Raw genomic sequence first — 18,249 nt, 5'->3', positions numbered from 1 at the left:
TTCTCCTATCTTGTCATCTTCATAATCTGGTATTGAAGTGCCATGTTCTTTTGGGAGCATCATGCTGTCTTCCTTGTTCTTGTTTCCTCGGTTGTTGTGTTTGTTGTTTGGCCTTTGTGGAGATACTCGTTGGTTTCTTCTTTTTTTCCTGCTGTGGTGGCTTTTCTCATTGTACTAGGACTCTGAGATAAGTGGACTGTCTGCTTTCAGTGAATCTCTGGAGGCTTGTGCTGGGTGTGGCCAGAGAGCTCTGTTCAGTTCTTCAGGGTTAAGAGTGTGCCTAAGGTGACACACCCAGGTTTGGCGTGGTAAATCTCTCTCTCTCTCTCTCTTTTTAATCAGAAGGGAAGTAAATCCACTCAGCTGAGTTCTCTCCTCGATGGTAATCAGTGTCTGTGTGCTAGTCCAAGTAGGTATAATATCTGCTCTGTCCCAAGGACCACACAGGATCTGTGCAGTCCTCAGTGTAAGCTCAGATTCCCCTGCAATGTCTCTCACTGGGTAGCCAGGGAGCTGTGGCATCTCCCACCGAGACTACTCACATCTCAGCCACACCATGAGTTCTCCCACACACCCTCAGTTTTTTTTTTTTTTTCCACAGTCCCAGTTCATAAGCTCCACACATTCACTAGGTCTTAGTCTCCTGTTATTGCTCCCCACCAGAGTCAGGTTTTTCTGCTTGGCTGACTGCTGGGCGCAGTCCCAAGCTGGCACAGCTGTTACGTATGTATTTGTCCTGCTCTGTCGGCTTGTACGCCTCTGTAAGGTGAGTGGAGAGAGAATCGTGTCTGCACCTTCCCTTTTATTTTTACTCTCCTCTAGTTAGGCTGGTGTACTTTCCCCCACGGGGATTCAAGCCTCATTCCCTCTAGGCTCTTCCTGCTGCTTTTCCACCAGTGTCTCAGGCTACTGCGGTTTCGTCTCACCTCTCTTTCCAGCGCTGGTGCGGAGACTCTTGGGTCCCAAGCTGTTGGTGCCCATGCCCTCCACACAGATCCACTATGTCCCTCTAGTCACAGCAGAGTCTCCTCTGCCGTTTTTTCCCTAACTCTTCCCTGGGACTACACGATCTCCACTTTTACTAAACTATCTTCTCCTGGACTATCAGTGAGCTCCCTCACTTGGAGGGTTCTCGACGTCTCATGATTAATTAAGCAGTGGGAAGACAACACAGCCATTTCTTCAATGGACTGAAGACAAAGGAATTTTGATCCAGAGTTTTGTAGACAGTGCGAACATCTTTCAAAAATGCAGGTGGCGTGGTGACTTCTTCAACAAAACAAAAGGTGAAATGATTCACTGTCAGCCCCTGCACTAGGAGAAATACGTAAAAGAAGCTCCTCAGACAGTCTCAGAAATGTGGATCGACCTTGTGTCGGCGACAGAAACTGCAGGCCAGGAGCCCGGTCAAAAAGGAGGCTCTGAGGCTGCCAGGGCCAAGACGCAGTGACCGCTTGTGTAAGGGCCTTGCATCCTTGCAGCCTCCTGTGGGAGGACGGGAGAGCAGAAGGCAGCCTCCCCACCCGACCCGAGTGAACTAACACTGGTGTTCACTCCCAGGTGTGCTGTGAGCTGCAAGGCACGGGGGGCAGGGAGATACCTGGAGCTTCTGAGCTTTGACTCAGGAATCTAGATCACACCATAACGCGCTGGAATCACTCTTGCTCTCATGAACATTTTACGATCCCTCCCTTCAAGTGCAGTGCTTGTGCTGGGTCTGAGCATTCCTATCAGTGTCCATTTGGCCTGATGGCCTGCTATGATTCAGAGCCTGGTGTTCACTTCCCTATGAGGAACCCGGAGCCCATCGGGTGGACCAGGTGTGGTGTACTCTTCTCCGCCTAGGAGTGAGAGCAGACAGACTGGAGGTGCACCATGGCCTCCCCATGCCTTCTCCTTCCACGCAGCAGCTAGCACCAGCGATGCTTGGCCTCAACACCGGTATCACAGGGCTCCTCTGCACAATTGTTCTGATCAGGCATCTGGGTCACTTCCCAAACTGCTGACGAGGGTCTGCCCGAGGGAGCTGACCTGTGCACATGTGCGACCAGCCGGGTGGTCCACTCCACGCACTCCACGCCCGGGTTCTTCACTCTGAAAACTGCAGACCCTCAGATACCAAGAGCGGTTCTGAGGACACAGGAGAGCCAGCAGACGTCTGGTGCTCACTGGGCATGGAGTGATGCCCACACATGCTCTCATTTCAGCTGTGGCTGGAGAGTACAGTGAGAACTTAGGGACTTGCAGGTTGGGCATACATACTGTAAGTGAAGTGCCAAAAATGTGTCAAAGGATTAACTGTACTGTGTTGTAAAATCTTTGGTCAACTTAGGTCAACATTCCTTGTACCATTTGATGCTGAGCTTAGCAAAGTAATTCTACAAACACAATGTAATCCACTTCCCAAATTCTGGCACAAGGAGTAGAACAGAAAAATGACTTCCTCTTAATGCCCAGGGCAGGAACTATCAGAATGTATAGCCATCAAAATCACTCAAAAGCAATACAACAAATGAAACCATGGCATTTCATGTGGCCAAATGAAAAACAGACACGCCAAGTGGTTAACCTTGGATTCTCGAACGTGGCGCCCTTGAACGAGAAATGTGTTAGTGTTTCTCTTCTAAAGATTCACACTGACTGGGAATAAACAGTGAAGCAGGTCATCGTGTTGAAGCAGCTGAGGCCCGGGTGGCTGAGGGACAAGTCTATCCAACCATCATCACAAACTAATTGTATCACTGGCACCTGTTTCTGTGAAACACGAATGAGAAGCCGGAATCTTCAAGGCAACTCTGAGAGGGACAGTACTACCCATCCATCCTAACATTGCTGGAAATATTAATGAATTTATTAACACCATCATGAATAAGCCTTATGTTTTTCCATGTAGAGATGTTAACAAAATGTATCAAAGTGGCACGTTTTCCCAGACATATCCCCCATAAATAGCATCCACAGAAACATTTCACACCATCGCCAAAGTAGTCCTATTCATATAAATTGGAATAAACTTGCATACAAATGCCAGTAATAAGTAGGGAAATGTAGCGAGATTGTGAAACAGCCTGTGGTTTGCGTCTGGTTCAGAATACTTATCATCAGCTGGAGATCTGGCCTTTCAAAACCGTGCATGCATTTACATCCCAGCAAACTGTTTATCTCAATTCCAAAGATCAGTTATTAATGCTCTTCCATGTATTTGCTTCTTTGCAAGTGCTTATTAAGAGAGATGAATATCAACATTAAGCATTTTTACTGCTTGAAAACATGTCCTAAAATAAACCTCACTCTCACTGGAAATTCTCATGTCGCTTTTCCAAGTTTCACCTGCATAATCAAACGCCAAGGAAGAGCTGTGAACTTGACCTTTGTCATTCCATTTATCAGACTATTAACTCAGCCTCACATCCATTTTTAAAAGGTTAGAGTCTCCTCTGCGATGTCGTCGTCCAATTAAAATGAATAATATAGCAAGGCAGGCTCTGAAGTGACGGCTCTTTGCTAGTTCTCGTTTTAACAGTCTTTGAGGCCAGAAACAGAGCAGGCTGATGACTACCATCTATCTGGAATTATGGGTTTCCTGTTTTGCAGGCTAATACGAATATTTATCATCATTCACCAGAAAACCAATACGATTACAAATGACTAGTTTCTGTGCTTTTTTTTTATTATTACAAACAGCTTGAAATAATAGCAGTGGTTTTATCTAATTATTCCAGAAACTAAATTTAACATTTCCTCATTCATTATCCTTTTATAATGTGTAGTTTATAGAGCTAAGTTTTATGGGATCAAACTTCACGCATTCTCAAGCACAGTTTGAGAGCCATGCCTAGCAGGAGCATGGGCCTGCTTTCCCTTTCAGAAAACCACTCAGTGTAACGGGGCACATGAAAGGCGGAAGCTGGGGATCTTACTTTTGTATTCCAGCCGGAAGCCCGCGGCGGCCACACTGATGTCGGACTGGAAGTGCAGGTAGAGCTGGTTGGACGTGCTGTTCAGCAGGGCTGGCACGGTGCTGCCTGTGGGAGACAACAGGGATGGTGTTAGGGTTACCACGCAGCCCCTCGGCTGCACAGAGGATGTGTCAGGGCACTCGCGTAGGCTTGGGGACTCTGATGGCTTGTGTGGTATCTGAGTCTTGGCTTTGACCATGATACTTTCAGCCACCCTGCTTTTCTAGGTGCACTAAAAGTTACCCATTGTTTCTCTGCCTTCCTCTGGTAGGTGCATCATCCTCGTATCACATCAGCAAAAGGACACGGACCCTCATAATTTATCACGCTTTGCTTTCATTTAACAACATGATCTTCTGAATTATTTTTATTTTTATTTTATCTGACGTGAACAAAGAAGGAATAAAATGTGAAACCCAAGTCAAGTGCAGTCTGGGGAATAGGTAGTGTAGACATCCATGCAAGCCACAAGGAGTGGCTTCTCACTATGCAGTCCCTGTCTGTTTCCCCGGGGATTCACACTGAGATCTGCAGAGGACTTCAGCCACACACTTGGGAAGAGGAACACAGAGGCTGATTTTTGTATGATGCTTTTCTTAGTTAAAACGGTCCAGCCTGTGGCACAGAAGCAAAGCACCAGGGGAGGGATACAGATCCAAGGACAGGTGTGACAAAGGGGTTGTGGGGGGGCGAAGGTGCTGAGGAAGAACAGGGGCTGTCGCCAAGAAGCATGGAATATTTGGGTAGGTCGCATCACAAGATGGGAAAGTAATATTTAAATCACTTCTTTTCCCAAGTATGTTTGCTTGATATTTAATTGCCTTGAAATCGATTTCTAAATCAGAAGTATGACCTCATAGTGCCCTCTAATCCTCCACTGGGCCCTAACCCACTGCTCCCTAACTGTTTTCCTAAATTGGGGTCACTCACTCCATCCTGCCATCCTCCTAATCATCACCCTGCTATCAACCAGGAGGTGACAATGAGCCACTCGTCCTTTCTTATTCGAATTTCTCCACTCAGTTCACAAATTAATCCTTTTACACATCCATTCAGCATGCCTGTGTTCACCGGTTAGATGGAACTACCAGCCAGCTCTCCAAGCACGGGGTATGTTTTCACTTGGTACACAGAAGGACTTCCTGGACTGGCACAGAGCTTCAAGCTCTGAGCTTTACTGAGCCCTTACAGGGTGAGGAGCAGGTCGGCCCTGGCCTACACATGTGGAGCAGTTGGAGTCATGAGTCCACACGTGGTCCTTAGGTTGTGTCACCTACAGCTCTTCCTGAGACCAATGAAATAGCCATCAATTTATTGCCAGCATCATTAAATACTGATTTTTGTATGCTTTCTATGGGTGCATTCTTTCTGCAGACATAAACTTGTTTTTATAAATGGATGACAGTTATACATTTTTCCAGCTTTCAATAAAATTCTGAATCAAATGCAGTGATCTCCCAGCAGGACTCACCCTGTGGTTTTTGGGAACTTTATCCCCATCGTTGCCAGGGTTTTCTTCCTTGCCCTGGGGTCCTCACCACGTTAGGCTGCTTGGGCTCACCTTCCACCTCCCACTCTCATGTGGTCAGTGAGTCCCAGCAGCTCCGAGGCCCCGGGCACAACTTTGACGGAAGACTGTTTAGGTGCTGGGACCTGTGCCTAAACTCGGCCGTTCTAAATGCTACAGGCCATCACGCATTCAAGCAGTCCTGCCATCACCTAGTGCGACTGCAAAGAATCCATCCATGACCTTATTTCCTGGAGGAAGCCCAGCCTGGGAGGTTCCCTGTCCCCCCTGGCAGTCAGTCACTCAGTCCTTCCGTGTCCTGTCTGCTCTCAGACAGAAACCCAGGACAAAGGCAGAGGGGGGCTACCCCAAGGCATGGATGCCTGCTGCCTTTAGGCTTAAGGTCTGGACACCTGAGACGTAGCTGGATAGAATGTCAGTGGCAAGAGGTGACTTAACATCACATTAAACTATCTGGTCACAAATGCAAGTAAGTTTTTGTTGGTTCCACTATGAACACGCCTTAAGGACTTTTATTTGGCCTCAGAGTAGCACAGGGCATGTTTCACTGGTTTTACCATGGCTCATATGTTCAAACACGTACCTTAATGGTAATATCAGCATTTGGGGCCAACAGCTACCCAAGCTCTTCGTGGGTTTTGGAAGAATAACAGTGAGTAACACAGGAAACAGAAGAGGACTCCATGTCCGTCCCTTACAGCTTGTACCTGTGTGTGTGTGTAACTTTTGGAACTCTGGCTACCAAAAGCAGGAAGCTGGCTCTAAATGTTTGCACTTTTCAGGCCTAAATTATTAGTGCACTAAATAAGTACATAATTCACAGTAAGGACACTGTAAGTGTGTGTTGAGTGAACAACACTAAGAGAATCTTTGCAAGGCTGTACTCTTCCTGAAGGGAGAACATCCACTTTGCTTATGCCTTGTCCAAATTCCGACGGAGTCTGTGGTCACAGAAGGCTTCATAGCCTTGGCAGCCCATGGCAAGGGCCTCGGGTGATCACTGACATCATAAATAAGAGTGTTAGGGGCCGGCGCCATGGCACAGTAGGTTAATCCTCCACCTGTGGCACAGGCATCCCTTATGGGCACTGGTTCTAATCCTGGCTGTTCCTCTTCCCATCCAGCTCTCTGCTGTGGCCTGGGAAAGCAGTAGAAGATGGCCCAAGTCCTTGGGCCCCTGCACCCATGTGGGAGACCAGGAAGAAGCACCTGGCTCCTGGCTTCAGAATGGCGCAGCTCCGGCTGTTGCAGCCATCTGGGGAGTGAACCAACGGAAGGAAGACCTCTCTCTGTCTCTCCCTCTCACTGTCTGTGACTCTACCTCCAAATAAATAAATAAAATCTTTCTAAAATGAGTATTAATTGTTAAAAGAACAACAGAAGACATTGTGTGCTTACTCCCCACGTAGGGCTTCCATCCTTAATGTGTTGTACTATGAGAATCGACTGCAAATCTTGTTCTCAAACTGTACTCCCTATGTTGTGTGGGTACAAACTGTTGAAATCTATGGTTAACATGGATTTGGTTTTCTACATATAAAATCAAACTGGGAGATGGAGACGGAGGTGGGATGGGAATTGGGGTGGGAGGGTGGGTATAGGGGAATAACCACTATATTCCTAAAGTTGTATCTATGAAAAAATGCTTTCATTAACTAAAAACTTAAAAAAAGAGAGAGAATCTTTGCTGATTAATTCCTTTGTGGTTTGACCCTGGGTTGATGGACAGATGGATGATGCACAGATGGATGACAGATAGAAAGATGATAGACAGGTAGATAATGAATAGGCAGGTGTTTTTTTAGACTGAACAATTGTGGTGAATAAGCTGTGAGCCTCTGTTTGCTGCTTAGTGTAAACACAACAAACAGCAGTTATTGTTGGAAACTACACAAGAGATTATGGAGTGCAAATGGGGGGATTTGCAAAGGGGATTTGTAAAGTGGCCCTGTTGCCCAAGAGGGAATTCATGTGTCTGAAGAACACTGTTCTCCCTTCTCAGTCTCTGCCAGAAGTGAGGTACAAACAGGGTACCTGCAAGGCTTTTTTAAAGATTTATTTATTTGTTTGAAAGGCAGAGCTACAGAGAGGCAGAGGCAGAGGCAGAGGCAGAGGCAGAGGGAGGTGGTGGGGAGGAGGGAGAGAGGGAGAGGAAGAGAGATAGAGAGAGAGAGAGAGGTATTCCACCTGCTGGTTCACTCCCCAGTTGGTTGTATCAGCTGGAGCTGTACCTATCTGAAGCCAGGGGCCAGGAGCTTCTTCTGGGTCTCCCACGTGGGTGCAGGGTACCAAGGACTTGGGCCATCTTCTACTGCTTTCCCAGGCCACAGCAGAGAGCTGGATGGAAAGTGGAGCAGCTGGAAGTCGAACCAGCGCCCATATGGTAAGCCAGCATTGCAGGTGGCGGCTTTATCCGCTACCCCACAGCGCCAGTCCCAGCTGCAAGACTTTGAGAGAGATGGGAGAGGCCCGTGAGGACAGAGGAGGAAGGCAGGAAGGGGAAGGGAAGTGCAGTCCTTTACTCACTGCCCAACTCAAGACCCTGCTAACCTCAAGAAAAGAAAGAGGCATCTACTGCAATCACTAATTACAAGTTGCTTTATTCAATGTATGCGAGGCTTGCTGCCATCTCACTAGTGCATTATTTTGCATTTGTGACATTTTTGTGTAGAGTGTGTTATTGTAGGTCTGATTTAACCAAGTGAGCTTTCATTGTCTTATTTGCACTACTTTTCTCTTGGTTTCACCTGCAATTCAGGGTCATCAGTGACTCTGCCCACTCCATTACTCCCTCAAACTAACTATAAATCATTTCAAAAGAGCTTTCCTTTGTTGCTTTCCACCTGTGAGTCTTCTACCAAGGCCAGGAGAATCAGCTCAGTCCCCGTGCTGCCCAGGTGTGCAGTGATGGATCTTTTATGAAACCAAATGCATGAATCTCCTGCTTAAGCAGTGCTCTGTACTGGTTCGGGTTTTTATACTCTATTACATTTAAGAAAAGAGCCAGCACCGTGGCTCACTAGGCTAATCCTCCGCCTTGCGGCGCCTGCACACCGGGTTCTAGTCCCGGTCGGGGCGCCGGATTCTGTCCCAGTTGCCCCTCTTCCAGGCCAGCTCTCTGCTGTGGCCCAGGAGTGCAGTGGAGGATGGCCCAAGTCCTTGGGCCCTGCACCCCATGGGAGACCAGGAGAAGTACCTGGCTCCTGCCATCGGATCAGCGTGGTGCGCCAGCCACAGCGCGCTGGCCGCGGTGGCCATTGGAGGGTGAACCAACGGCAAAGGAAGACCTTTCTCTCTGTCTCTCTCTCTCTCACTGTCCACTCTGCCTGTCAAAAAAAAAAAAAAAAAAAAAGAGGAAGAAGAAGAAAAGAAACTGTACCTTACACACTTAAAATTGCATCCCATGGTTCCAGGGCACTGCTTATGCATGGCAGGCATTCAATACCTATGGTTTGACTCTGTTTGTCTTCTGTGGCTTATTACAGTGGAATCATAAAATCTACTTTCAGTACTAGCTCTGTCACTGAAAAATATTTAATTTGTTACAGTTCTATAAAATAAAGATATAAAGGTGGCCATTGCAGTGGCATAGGTTAACCCACGGCTTGGGATGACAGGATCCCATATTGGAGAGCCCCTTTGATTTTTGGTTAACATGCCTCCAATCCAGCTTCCTGCTAATGCACCTGGGCAGCCAGCTGATGACGGCCCAAGTGTGTGGGTCCTTGTCATCCACGTGGGAGACCTGGATGGAGTTCCAGGGTCCTGGCTTGGCCTGGTTAGCCTCAGCTGTTTTGGACATTAGGAAGTGGAAAAAAAATGGGTGAAAGTTCTCTCTCTCCCTCTCTCTCTCTCCCCCATTTCCTGCCTCCTGCTCACTACCAAAGGAAGGAAGGAAGGAAGGAAGGAAGGAAGGAAGGAAGGAAGGGAGGGAGGGAGGGAGGGAGGGAGGGAGGACGAAAGAAAGAGAGAAAAACACATCTTCTGAGAACGAATGCACCTGTCACATGTGAGTAATACATGAGCTGTGCATGTAGTGCTTTGTGAAGGTCGTGTTCCTTCTAAATGGGATTATTAATTGCAGCAGCTGATTTCCTGAATGGCCGTCCTGTCTGTACTTCTGTTAAGAAATCCAGACATGCTATTCTACCTTCAATGCTGGATCTTAGAGCCCCAGACGTTATACAGGACAAGCAGGCGTCCTTTAGCCAGGGGGAGCTGGGAGACCGGTGAGGACCTCAGCGTCCAGCTGCAGCTGGACAGGACACAGCTATGCCTGCCAGCAACGGCTCTCCCTCTCGGCCCTTCTCAGAACTGACTATGAAAAGGAGCTTATTCTCAATGCACGTAATGCAGCTGAGTAATTTTTTAAACATGTTGCCACAGATAGAATGTTTTTGATCATATTGTTTTCCTGTGACCTACATAGAACAACACGTAACAAAGGAATCAGAGGAATTTTAAAATTGTTGCTGAAGATCTTACTCTCTGTAAACCAATACTACTTCTCTTTAATGCTGTCAGCTACAAATCTGTATGCATTTTTCTCTAATTTATTCCTTTATAATGTACAACTTGTCTGCTTCCAAAAATGATTTAAGTGGTTTACAATAATGTCCAAGTGGAAAAGAAAAATCAAAATAGTAAATTATTAAAAGTGTCAATAATTTTTCCTGAAATTGTACCTCTTATAACTACTCATTCTTATTTCTTTTTATTCAATGACCATTAAGATGGACTTAATATATTTTTTATAAATATTTTAGAAAGTATCACAGGAACAAAAAAATTTAAATATAAATTATTAAAATATTCAAATTTTATGGCTGATTTGTCTTTTTTCAAAAAACTCCCTTTGAAATGATTTCTGACTTAAAAGTTACAAGTCTAGTACCAAAAACCTGATTTATCTACTGTGTCCCTTTATGTGATATAACTTATCTGTCTTCATTTATTTATATCTATTTATCTATGATACATATATACATATGCCTGTATTAAAATAACTTATTCCAAACCATTTTCAGATATGTTGCAAACACAGTGACTACAATCTGATATAAAAATCCAGTATTCATTTCTTAAAGCAAAGTGGCTCTCAAATCCCATTAGCACAAGTGCAGCACTGCGATCCAATCTGCAGATACCACGTACACTCACGGCATCTGCCAGTGGCAGTTCCGAAGCCAGGGGCTCCCTCCAGGATCTCTGCAGGCACTCAGTGTTCTCTGGTAGAGAGGAGTGCCTTAGCCTTTCCTTACCTTTCCTTAGTACTTTTGGGAAGAAACAAGCTCATTTCTTTATGGAATATTTTTCAATTTAAGTTTGCTGCTTTGCATGACTCAAGCTGCAACTTTTGGGCAAGAATAGCAACACAAGGCTCTGTTCTGTGAGTCCATCTCAACTGCTGGCTCCTGTCAGGGGAGGGAGGGGTCAGCTCCCTGCAGGGGCTGAACCGGAGCAGCGCTTCCCAAGGCTCCTGGCTCAGAGACATCACAATGACTGCTTGACAGCTGCCATAGTGGGAGTGTTTACACCACAGCGATTGCAACGTGACACGTTATCAAAAAATCTTTGTGAAAGCCAGTTCCACAGTACACAAAAGTGTGTCTAGCTCTGTCATCTGTGATCTTATGTGAGTCACTTGGCAAAGGAGGTGTCTGCCAGAAGTGTGTACAAGTGCAAGGAGGTGTATGGGAGGCACGGAGATAAATGTGCATTCCAAGAAATTTAAATATCTAGAAAATGAAAGACCACATTCCATAAACATGAGCTTGAGTACACGCTAGAGACACACTTGAGACGTGAACGCGAAGCTCAAGGTTCTCACTGCTGGGAGATTTCTTCTCTTTCTCTGGATTGCTTAGACCTTACTGCTCTGTTCTGGGCTTTTCATTTTAACCCAGATATCCCTCTTTATTTGCCAAATTATGAAAAAGCACTATATTCTGTCATCCTATGAGACTCAACACCTTCTGCTGCCTATGACCCAAATGATTCAGGGGCAACCATGGTAAACTGTGGCTCCTCCCTACACATTTTATGCTGTGTCGTGTTTACCCTTTATTGCTAACAAGGAACACGCTGCTTGCTCTGTGGGAGACATTTAAAAGTCAGGTGCAAAGCTGAGCTGTTCCAGCAGATGTGGTCAGGCAAAGTCAGCACTGGAGATCAAGCTCGAAGGACTCTTTTTGAGATAAAAGCTTAAAAAGCGTAAATAGCAAACGACAGACAAACATGGGTCATCAGTGATAATACCAATGAAATGTCAAACAGGGACTTTAGTACCCAACACCTTGGTTAGCCTTGGCCGTGTGAGACCACAGACAAGACCCTGAGTCACACTGTGAATGTCGACCCACACCTGGGGATGCTTGGGAAGGGAGGAAGGAAGTAGCAATGCCAGCCTCTCCTTCCAGGGAGCTGAGCAAGGGAGACGTCTGAAGCGGGCGAGGGAGGGCGTAGATAGCCACGAGTGTCCTGTGCCATTCTGGCGAATTCCAAAACATCTCAACGCTCATTCCTCACCAGTGAAGCAAGGGTGACAAGAGAGCTCAGCACAGTTTCTGAGACTAAGCTGCGCAGCCTGGCACTCCCAGTGTGTGGTCCACATGAGCGACTGATGAGGGCCATGGCAAGGGTGGTGACGGCGCTAATGATCACCGCCCCCTTGTGGCTGAAGCCAGACATAGTGGGACAGAACGGTGTGCCCTCTGAGGGCAGTATAACCTGCTACAACAAAAGATAAGGAATTGAGATCTGAGTGACACTCATGCACAAAGCAAGACCAGACAGGGCGTCTGGAGAAGAATCGGATGGCACAGGTTGGTGTGTGAACACAGGAGGTAGAAGACCAGCCAGGGCGTCTGGAGAAGACGTGGATGGCACAGGTTGGTGTGTGAACACAGGAGGAGAAGACCAGCCAGGGCGTCTGGAGAAGACGCGGATGACGCAGGTGGTGTGTGAATGCAGGAGGTGCTAGAAAGAGCAGCGAAGGACTGAATCACCTCAACTGTAGCTTCAGGCTGGGTTGCTGACAAGTAAGATGGCACCCGCGTGCAGTTCTAGGGACAAACAGCTGAGGCTCTGTGGACTCTCTGAGGCCTCAGTGCATAGGTGACTCCCCCAGATACTAACCCTTGGGCCCCCTCTTCTCAGAGCAGAGAAGTGTGGCCTCCTGTCTACCTGAACCCCACCCCTGTACTGCCCACTGCCCACCCCCAGACTCAGAGCTGTCTCGTGTCACAGCTCTGCTGTCTGACACGGGCAGGGGGCTTCTGCTCCCGAGGGAGGGCTCCTGGGGAGCCCACCTGCTCTGGGCTGGGCACATGAACCCCTCTGGAGAGATGGGACAGTCTCCTGAGAAAAGCTCACATGGAGGGCTCCCTGTTTGTGTGCTGAATACGCGTCTGCAGAGTCTCACTCCCAGACAGAGAGCGCGGCCTCGGCGGCGCCTTACCGGAGAAACTCCCCAGCCTCGGTGCGGTCGCGTCTCCACCGTCGTGGATCTCCAGGGAGTCCCAGTTCTGCTCCGTGGCAAAGCTGATCACCTGAATCTACCAAGCCACAAGTCAAGTTAGTGTCTGATTTTGCTTGACAACGTGAGTCTCATCAGAAGAGATTTGCTATGGTTCAGATATCAATTAATATATATGGAAAATCCAAACAAAGCAAGCCATAAAAGGCAGTCCAGAAATTCCATAATGGCGTTTCTGAGAGCTCTGATTCACAAGTTGACTATTTCTACCCCGAAAAGAGAAACACGATCGGGAATATTTTATCACCATAAGAGAATATAAGAGAAATATGTCCTACTCTGTTTAAAACAACTGCTAGAGAAGCAGGCAGGGCTGGTAGGCGCGGGGGGGGGGGGGCGCAGGGCCTGTTTCTGGCTCTGGCCTCTGCGGACTGACCTGGATCCCCGATCCCTCCGTAACTATGATCTTCCAGACGCAGTTGAGGTTGTTCCCGTAGGGCTCCGGGTAGCCAGGGGACAGGATTGTGCCTCTCCGCTGTGTGAAGTTGCCGCTGCAGGGGACTAAAGACAGAGCCATAGCAATGAGGATGGCACACAAGGAGGCGCCAGCACTGTGGGTGACAGGATACTGGGGGTTTTTCAGGGACCATGACACTGTAAATGGGACTAGTAGCCAGGGAACATGTAGGCTGTTTTCAGTTACAGTGGCAACGCAAGTGACTCCTATCTGTGATGCCATTAAGTTACAGATTTGGGTGTGCAGATACATCTGAGGCTCTCACACCAACCACGGCATCTCGGAAGTGACTCTGCACAAGTTATGGCAGAGAATTATCTTCCACGTGCAGACACGCCATCCCCGACCGTGCAGGTGGGGTTCCGAGGCAGTGCAGGGAGCCGGAGATGCTTACAATGCACAATGAATGCAGGTGCTAACACGAGTGTAGGAGCACATGAGGCAGATTAGCCAATCAGGCCTTCCCCAGCAGGCCGCTCTAGCTTACTGCTTTCCAAACATGCACCAGCACCGCCTCATTAGGAGGGCTTTACACAGAGTAAATCACTGTTATAACGAATTCCCCCGATGAAATCATGTCATCCATCCGAGTTCAGAGCTGACGGCATACTTAATAAACAGTGGGCAGGAAAACATGTTCTATCCCGGTTAATCTGATGACCTGAGTTGTGAAACAATACTTTGTAGGGTTTGGCCGCTTCTCACATTATTTCAGGTAAAGGCAATTGCTTCCTAAAAGGTCCTAAGTGCAGTGGACTCAGGTGGTCTGGACAGGGGACTGAAAGCAGCACTGGACACCGCTGAGAGGCTCTGACGGAGGCCTCGTGCAGTGACTGCCGCGTGGACCGCACTTACCCACGCAGCTCGGGATGGTGTCATTCCACTGGGCCAGGGCGTTGGGCACAGACTGGCAGCGGACGGCCGTGGAGCCCTGAAGGAGGTATCCCGGGTTGCACTCAAATCGGACGACAGAACCAGCCGAAAACTCAGAACCAATTCTCCTTCCGTATCTGGGCTCGGGGACAGAGCTGCACTGGGTGTCGCTGGTACGAGGCACGGCTAGAGGGAAAACAACCAACACGGCATCTGTATCTTCACCAGAAGCCAAGGCACTGCCTTGGAAATATGTTGAGTCCAACAAGAGTCGGTGCCAACACAGAACCTCAAAACGCTCCCCCACTGGAGGGGACAGCTCGGGGAACATCTTCCCGTCTACGGAATCCTCACATCCAGCGGAGGCCACCGAGCACTCTCATCCCAGCGGAGGAAACAAGCACGAGGAGAATTAGCGCCTCAGGAGGACGAGTGGATATGGAGGCAACGAAAACTAAGCACTCGAATCATCATTCTAGGCATAATGAGATGACTGAGAAGTCAAGGACCTCAGAGTCCTAGAGGCAAATAACACGACCCCTGCGATGTGATGAGAAAACTAGACATGGAACCACCATGTCGCCCAGCAATCTCATCTCTGAGTATCTGTCCAAAAGAACTGAAATCATAATCTCAACGACAGCCCTGCCCTTCCAGCTACATCGCAGCATTATTCACAAGAGCAAAGACACGGACATTCTGAATGGTCAACAGGGGCCAAGTGGACAAAGAAATGCGGTACGCATGCAATGTATTCCAAGCCTAAAACGATGGAAATCTTTTTTTCATTTTTTTGAAAATTTTATTAATTTGTTTGAGATGTAGAGTTACAGAGAGACAGGGAGAGAGAGAGGTCTTCCATCCACTGGTTCATTCCCCAAATGGCCACAATGGCTGGAGCTAAGCTGATCTGAAGCCAAGAACCAGGAGATTCTTCCAGTTCCCCCACACGAGTGCAGGGGTATAGGCACTTACACAATCTTCCATTGCCTTTCCAGGCCATAAGCAGAGAGCTGGATTGGAAGAGGAGCATCTGGGACACAAACTGGCACCCATATGGGATGCCAGCAGTGCAGATGCAGTCTTGGCCGACTGTGCCACAGTGCCGGCCCCAAAGATGGAAATCTTGCCATTTGCAACAACATGGATGAAACTCTAGGACACTATGCAGGGCGAACAAGCCAGCCACAGAAAGGCAAATCCCGAAGGTTCCACGTATATAAAGAAATATAAAATAGCGGAACTCACAGAAGCAGAGACTATAATGGCAGGTACCGGGGTGGGGGAAGGAGAGAGGGGGCAGCTGGTGTTCACGGGGTACAAAGTTGCACTTACATGAACCTAGTAAGTTCCAGAGATCTGTTGCACAACATTAGGCCTACAGTTAACAAAACTACGGTGCACTTGTAAATTAAGCAAAAGATTAAGTTTCATGTTACTAGAGTAAAAAAAAAGATGGTACATACATAATGGGATACAAACAATATTCACTCTACATGGTAGGGAAGGAACGGGAAAGGTAGCTTGGCTCCCACTACTGGAGGCAGAGCTGATGAGAAGACCTGGTCCATTCTCTCTCCCTGGTTGGGAGATGGGGGCTCCATCTCACATGTGGTGAGAGAGTTTAACAAAGCAAGTCACACACTGGCTGCATAAAAGAAAAAGCAAAGCACAGCCCTGCCCTGTGCTAGCTGCCGGGCACGGAGCTCAACAATGGCATTCTCCATAGACCAGTGTCGACATTAACATGAGGGTCATTCCTTACAGCTTCAGCCCTGCTCTGTTCTTTCTCCAGCCTAGATACAATTTTAGATACCTAGTAACTGAAAGACCTCTTTGGTGGCATCACATCTACAGCAAAATTTCATTGTCATTATTCCTCCCCTGAGTGTCCTGAACTAGCCAGAATCCAGCCCTAGGCTCCCTCATTCTCTTTCTGAGACTTCTGAGGTTTGCCACTGCATGGGTTCTCACTGGTGGAGGAAGTCAAACCCGAGTAGTGCCATGGGAGTTGTGTGTCATGTGTTTGTTGGTCTTGGGCATTGACAGGATGTCACAACGCAGTGAGGGACGAGACAGTCACGTTGTGGGCGTGTTGAGACCGACCCCACAAGGCATGCTCTCAGCCAAAGTGTGCAGATGCTTCCCTTGGTGCGGAGGTCTGCAACGCCAGCCTCTTCTAAAACACAGCCTATTCTGTTTTGTCCTGAGGACAAAAGACAGTCTTGTCTGCATGATTCCCAGGATCCCATTCTTGGCTCTTGTATTTCTTCATTCACAAGCACAGCCCTTGGAGAGAACGTGCTGGTGGGCTCATCTTCTTTAAAAATAATCCTTCTGGCTGCGCCACGGCTTACTTGACTAATCCTCCACCTGCGGCACCGGCACCCTGGGTTCTAGTCCCGGTCGGGGCGCCGGATTCTGTCCCGGTTGCCCCTCTTCCAGTCCAGCTCTCTGCTGTGGCCCGGGAAGGCAGTGGAGGATGGCCCAAGTTCTTGGGCCCTGCACCCCATGGGAGACCAGGAGAAGCACCTGCCTCCTGGCTTTGGATTGGCACGGTGTGCCAGCCACAGTGTGCCGGCCATGGCGGCCATTTGGGGGGTGAACCAATGGAAAGGAAGACCTTTCTCTCTGTTTCTCTTTCTCACTGTCTAACTCTGCCTGTCAAAAAAGCTAATCCTTCTGCCATCGCACTGCCTTTTCCTAATGCATTGGCATCATTTTTGGTTTTCAACTGATCTGAACAACAACAGACACGATTTGGGTAACTGCAGAGAAGGAACCAGTTCTAGAAGCCAGTGAATCTGGTTACTTTGATTAAACTACATTTCAATTCAGCGTTGAAATATTTTCTGTAACATGCAAAAGTTAATCAAGTTCTACATCATTTAACAGCTATAGTTGAATAAATTCATGATATATCATAATTGATTTTTTCTATAACTACAAGCAAACTACAGAACGAATATTGTATTCCATCTTAATAAAGAGTGGCTTAAAATTATATTTTTCACATTTGTATGTCCGAATATTTTGTTATAGTTTCAAGAGGGCATGAAAAAGAAATTCCCCTTGGAGCCTTCTACAATCATCTCAAGGGTGTTTTACAGAGATGAAGAATTTCTCCAATGGTAATTTTCCTACTCGTGCTGAATTTCTTGGAAAGCACCCACTATCTGTGGCAGTTTCCACTTATCTAAGAGGCGTCAAGTGTAGCATCTATCGTTTGAATATTTCTAGGGTGTCACTGTCACTCTAGGCTCTCCAAGATGAGTGGGAGCACGGCCTCAAGGGCCACTGGGCAGGAGCCACTGCTGCACCTTTCTGCACGAGGTCACAGTGTCCACTTGAAAGAAGGGCACAAGGCAGGAAGTCCTTCTGCATCGAATGAAATCAAAGACTGTGTCTCAGAGGAAGTGGTCTGGGGAGTGCAGAGAAAAGATCAGTGTGAGGTGTCAGAAAGAGGCAAAGGAGAAACCTGTGGGACGGACCCATCAACGCACATGTGGTGTCTGGGGAGAGACACAAGTGGGGCTCTGGGATCTTCCCTTGCAGTCAACCTGCCTCTCGCCCCTCCCCTGGACATTTCAGACACATCAGAGAGAAATTCCATTCTCTGTGGTAATCATCCTGTATGCTGTAGCAAGTGCTTCAGACCACTGTGAAACAGAACTGGCGTCAGCCCAGTGGAAAAGTGAGCCGGGAATGGTGTCGGCCTGGATGGGAAGGGTGAGGAACAGGACTGACTGCCCACGCCGCACGGGCTGCTGCAGAGCTGGGCTGCCCTCTGGGACTGCGGAAGAGGGAGAGCGGGAGGCAGGGTGCGTGACGCACAACAGCCGAGGAAGAAGCAGATGTGTAATGGGATGTATCTGCTCACCATCCTTCACCCCCA

At 47.9% G+C, this 18,249-nt stretch overlaps 1 protein-coding gene across 2 annotated transcripts in view; it reads right to left on the bottom strand.

Annotated features, from left to right (window-relative positions):
* Window positions 1-18,249, bottom strand: part of CSMD1 (CUB and Sushi multiple domains 1) — a 2,062,046-nt gene that overhangs the window by 213,558 nt on the left and 1,830,239 nt on the right. For both annotated transcript variants that reach the window (XM_070047233.2, XM_070047234.2), the window contains exons 34-37: window positions 14,337-14,540; window positions 13,401-13,525; window positions 12,947-13,043; window positions 3,921-4,025 (exon numbers count right to left, since the gene is read on the bottom strand). In XM_070047233.2, coding sequence (XP_069903334.2) covers window positions 3,921-4,025; window positions 12,947-13,043; window positions 13,401-13,525; window positions 14,337-14,540 — 531 coding nt within the window. The remainder of the gene's footprint in view (window positions 1-3,920; window positions 4,026-12,946; window positions 13,044-13,400; window positions 13,526-14,336; window positions 14,541-18,249) is intronic.

Source organism: Oryctolagus cuniculus, chromosome 8 (assembly GCF_051225735.1).
Source record: "Oryctolagus cuniculus isolate XC-2025 breed Fujian yellow rabbit chromosome 8, ASM5122573v1, whole genome shotgun sequence".
NCBI classification, from domain to species: Eukaryota; Metazoa; Chordata; class Mammalia; order Lagomorpha; family Leporidae; genus Oryctolagus; species Oryctolagus cuniculus.
Note: the sequence above shows the minus strand (reverse complement) of the source record. Positions and strands in the feature narration are given on the sequence as shown.